Source organism: Morone saxatilis, unplaced genomic scaffold, assembly GCF_004916995.1.
Source record: "Morone saxatilis isolate NCDOM2014 unplaced genomic scaffold, NCSU_SB_2.0 Contig8, whole genome shotgun sequence".
Classification (NCBI taxonomy): domain Eukaryota; kingdom Metazoa; phylum Chordata; class Actinopteri; family Moronidae; genus Morone; species Morone saxatilis.
Window position 1 is genome coordinate 18,000,057 of NW_023340257.1, and position 4,492 is coordinate 18,004,548.

A 4,492-nucleotide genomic window follows, 5' to 3' on the forward strand; every position below is an offset into this window, starting at 1 on the left:
TAGCTCACAGGCTTCGCTCCATGTGGACTACAAAAAAAACAAACAGTAATCTATGAAATTAAATAAAAGCATTAGAGCTATAATATGTTAGCCTGAATTGCACAAACTGTGTTAATGTGTAATAGTTAAATCCACATTCTCAGGGCTGATTTGTGCATTTGGTGAGTTTCATTTGGTACAAACTCTGCTCAGGTTTTAAACTGCACAGTGATTCTGAAGAAAACTTTCAACAATGCAACTTGATGTTTTCAGGTGAGGTAAAACAGTCTACGTTATAATATAACTTACACATCAATGTCAATTTAATTTGACATTCACATTAGGTATGTATGTCATTAAAAGTGCACTAATCAACTCTGCCTCAATACAAAATGAATCTCAAATGCATTTAAGGCCCTGCCCCTTTTTGACCCCTGTCTTTGCCCTGATGACAACACTACTAACTAATAAAAGGGGCTGTGATAGCAATAAAACTGACTGGGCTCAGGAAAAGGCTAAACAGGAGGAAAGCCATGTGGACATGTTTAGTAATCAACTTGTCCTTGCTTATGTATTTCATTTTGTTGTATTCCTACATTTCTTCTGCTGTGTCCTCCCCTCTTTATTCCTCCTCCTCCTGCCGGTTACAGGAACAGTTTCATTTAAGTGGGATGCACAAGGCTGGCGATGTGGTTCTCGGTGGGCTGTTTGAGATCAACTTTTTTTCTGTCTTTCCTGACCTGTCTTTTACCTCAGAGCCACAACAGCCTACCTGCCATGGGTGAGTCTGTCAGGGAAAGCAGGGATAACTAAAGAAAAAAAAGTAATAAAAAAAAACATGTTTTGCACCGTTTAAATTAAGATTATAATATTGTTTCTTTTCAACTTTCTTATATTGGTTGCAACAGTAGTTGTGTAACAGTACATGTTGTGTTGTATTTTAAATTAGTAAAAGTTTGTATTTCTTTCTGTTAGTTTTTTTGATGTTTTAGTATTCAGCAGGTCCAGACACAATGGCTCCATTTTGTGTCCTTGAATGATGATCAAACTGACCAACCCAATCCTGTTCGTTAATTGTGACTCTGGATACAGTCTTTATATAATGTGTCATCTAGGGATTGGATTCCGTGCAGCATTGTCGTTAGTCAGTGGTCAAGAGGAGCAGTTCATATTAGATGAGACATGTGTAGGAACCCCTCCAGTCCTAGGGATTGTGGGTGATTCTTCCTCTACACGTTCTATTGCCATCTCCACTGTCTTAGGTTTGTACAGAGTACCCATGGTAAGTTTTCCGCCTTGCCATCTAACAGTGCTTTTGGATAATACTGATTTAATTTTAAATTTAATGTCATTTGTAAACATGGAGTAATGAACTGTAAAGAGTTAAAAGAGCTGGAAAAGGCCTTGAATGTTTTTAGGATGTACAGTCTGTCTCTCTCACAGGTGAGTTATTTTGCCACATGTTCCTGCCTGAGTGACCGGCAAAAGTTTCCATCCTTCTTTAGGACGATCCCAAGTGATGCTTTCCAGGTGACCATCTATCAGCAAAATGAAAATTCAGAAAGCATGTGAAATTAAACACTCCTCAGAAATAACAACACTTCACTGCAATGAAAAACATATATTTTTTTCAATAATTAAACATGAACCAGTTTATCAGATTTTACGGAGAGATTATTCCAGCCTGTATGTGAACTAATCTCTCAACTCTGTTTTTACTCAGGTGCGTGCTATGATTCAGATTTTAAAACGCTTTGGCTGGACTTGGGCAGGTCTGCTGATCGGTGATGATGACTATGGATTCCACGCCGCTCGATCCTTCCAATCTGACTTTGTTCACTCTGGTAGAGGCTGTCTGGCCTTCTTAGAAGTTTTGCCCTGGGGCCGTGACCCAGCTGAACTAAGGAGGATTGTGAATGTGATGAAAAAGTCCACAGCTCGTGTAGTCATTGCGTTTGCACATGAGAATCACATGATTAACCTCATGGAAGAGGTTGGCTTTTAAAATATCACTTAATTTAATTATACTACAAATTTTTTTATTCATCACACTGAAGGATTTAAGTTACAATCACATATTGACCTGTAAAAATAGATTTAAATCACTTGCTCAAACCAATTACTCTGAACTCCATGTATATTGATGTGCATCTCTTTGATCATAATACTGTGTAAAACACAGGATTGCACCTGTTCATAAATGAGTAAGACAGTGTAAACCGTTATACTGTGTAAACATAAGACACTACTTTAGTTGCATGGCAGTATGTATTCATACATTAAGTATAATGCACAGGTGGTGAGGCAGAATGTGACAGGCCTGCAGTGGATTGCCAGTGAAGCTTGGACAGCAGCTACTGTGTTCCAGACCCCCCACCTTATGCCATACCTGGCTGGCACACTGGGCATCGCCATCCGTCGAGGAGAAATACCAGGACTCCGGGAATTCCTTTTACAAATACGTCCTGACCAACACCACAACAACAGCAACGGAAATAGCATGGTGAACGTTTAACCTTACAATTTAAAGACAAATTGATGGAATATTTTTTCTGATAACATGCATTTTTTATGCATTTCAGGTAAAAGAGTTTTGGGAATACTCATTTCAGTGTAGATTTGCACCGACTCCAGCAGGTTGGGTGGAAGGTGGGGGAGTATTATGCACTGGACAGGAAGATCTAGAAGATATGGAGACTAAGTATTTGGACATTTCAAACCTCAGGCCAGAGTATAATGTGTACAAGGCTGTGTATGCTCTGGCCTATGCCCTTGATGACATGCTGCGGTGTGAGCCAGGGAGAGGGCCTTTCAGCGGGCACAGCTGTGGCAGTTTGCAAAGACTGGAGCCATGGCAGGTATCAGGTTTACACTAAATCATGCTTTAGTTAAGTGGTTCCCAACCTTTGTCATTAAGAGACTCCTTTCCTATCATTGAGTAAACTGACGACCCCTGACTCAGTGACATATTTTTGGGATATTTCATTTTATATACAATAATAACAGTATAGATCCACTGATAAACTGTACAGTGAACCTAAATAATGAACCCACTGTAAGACGTTGATATAAAACAAGTGATTTGGATGAATTTTGAGCAGATTATTTCTTGTGAGTATCATCAGAAATTAGTTTTCCTGATATTTTTAGAAATATTTTATAGAATTTTCTGTGTTGCGTTTTTTGTTGTTGTTGTTGTTGTTTTTGCAATAATACATAATTTATTTTTGTTTCTTTCTCATTGTCCTTTTAACTCTTTGGTTGTTTGAACTCCAATGCAGGAGGAGGCTGTTAATAATCTAAACTTTATAAATAAACCCCCCATGAAGCTTTGGCAACTCCTGATTCAGGTCTCGACCCCCATTTGGAGTACAGGATTAAATATAAAACTATGAGGTTATGAATCATAAGGTGCCAAGCAGAACGATTTCCCCTACCGCTTATAGTAGTGAATATTATTAGTAAGTCAGTAATAGATAAATCTCTTCATATGTTCACAAGTGTAGTATGCACATTGATAATTGAATACTAGGTATCACTGTGTTCACCATGGTAATATAGAATTATTTTAAAGTCCACTTTGGTTTTCCTCTGTCCCTTATTACGTAATTCATAGCTTGTGTATTACATGGGAAAAGTCAACTTCACCACACCGTTTGGTGATGAAGTGTCATTTGATGAGAATGGTGATGCCTTACCAATATATGATATCATGAACTGGCTATGGCTCCCTGATGGAAGAATTAAACTTCAGAATGTGGGTGAGATTAAGAGATCAGCCTTCAAAGGAGAAGAACTCACGATTGAGGAAGACAAAATCTTCTGGAACTTTCCATTAAAAAAGGTTATTTATGATTTGTGACACCTACTTTTTGGCCCATGGATACCTCATTATAGCAGTCTAAAGTGGTGTAAAAAACAGATATTTATTTTACTCCCCATAGCCACCTCGATCAGTGTGCAGTGAGAGCTGTCCTCCAGGTACACGCATGGCGAGAAAGAAAGGGGAGCCTGTGTGTGCAATCAGTGTGTCCATGAGGACTTCTGGTCTGGCCCCAGCTGTGTACCGCTGGTGTTTCCTAAACAAACAGAGTTCCTTCTCCTACCATGAGAGCCCCTGGGTTATGCAGCCTGAACCAGCTGCCTTCACTTTTCTGACTTGGCGCACCGAATGTATCTGTGCTGTTGTCCTGTGGCATCTGTATATCCATCATCGCAGTACATTCCTATAGTACGAGCCAAACAATTTCTTTGAACTGGAGTTTCCAGCTGTTGCTGTTTCACATTATAAGTTATGTTCTCTGTGTTCACTGCTGTTAGTATGGCCGTCCCAGGCTATGGACATGCCAGCTGAGACGATGCAGGCAATTTGGGATCAAGCTTGTTGTGCTTGTGCATTTCATGCATCCTGGTGAAAAACCGTGGTTGGTTCTGGCTGTCTTCAAGGCCTCCAAGCCAGGAGGTGGAGCCAAATCTTGAAGTGTTTTGGTGTTTCTTGCAGCAGAGAGGCACA

General features: G+C 39.7%; 1 protein-coding gene and 1 pseudogene across 1 annotated transcript in view; both read left to right on the top strand.

The window, feature by feature from the left end:
- The window catches only part of LOC118342066 (extracellular calcium-sensing receptor-like), a 1,954-nt gene extending 1,805 nt beyond the window's left edge, over positions 1-149 (top strand). The window contains exon 5 of the mRNA XM_035680496.1: positions 144-149. Coding sequence (XP_035536389.1) covers positions 144-149 — 6 coding nt within the window. The remainder of the gene's footprint in view (positions 1-143) is intronic.
- A 363-nt stretch (positions 150-512) lies between these two features.
- The window catches only part of LOC118342068, a 4,741-nt pseudogene continuing 761 nt past the window's right edge, over positions 513-4,492 (top strand).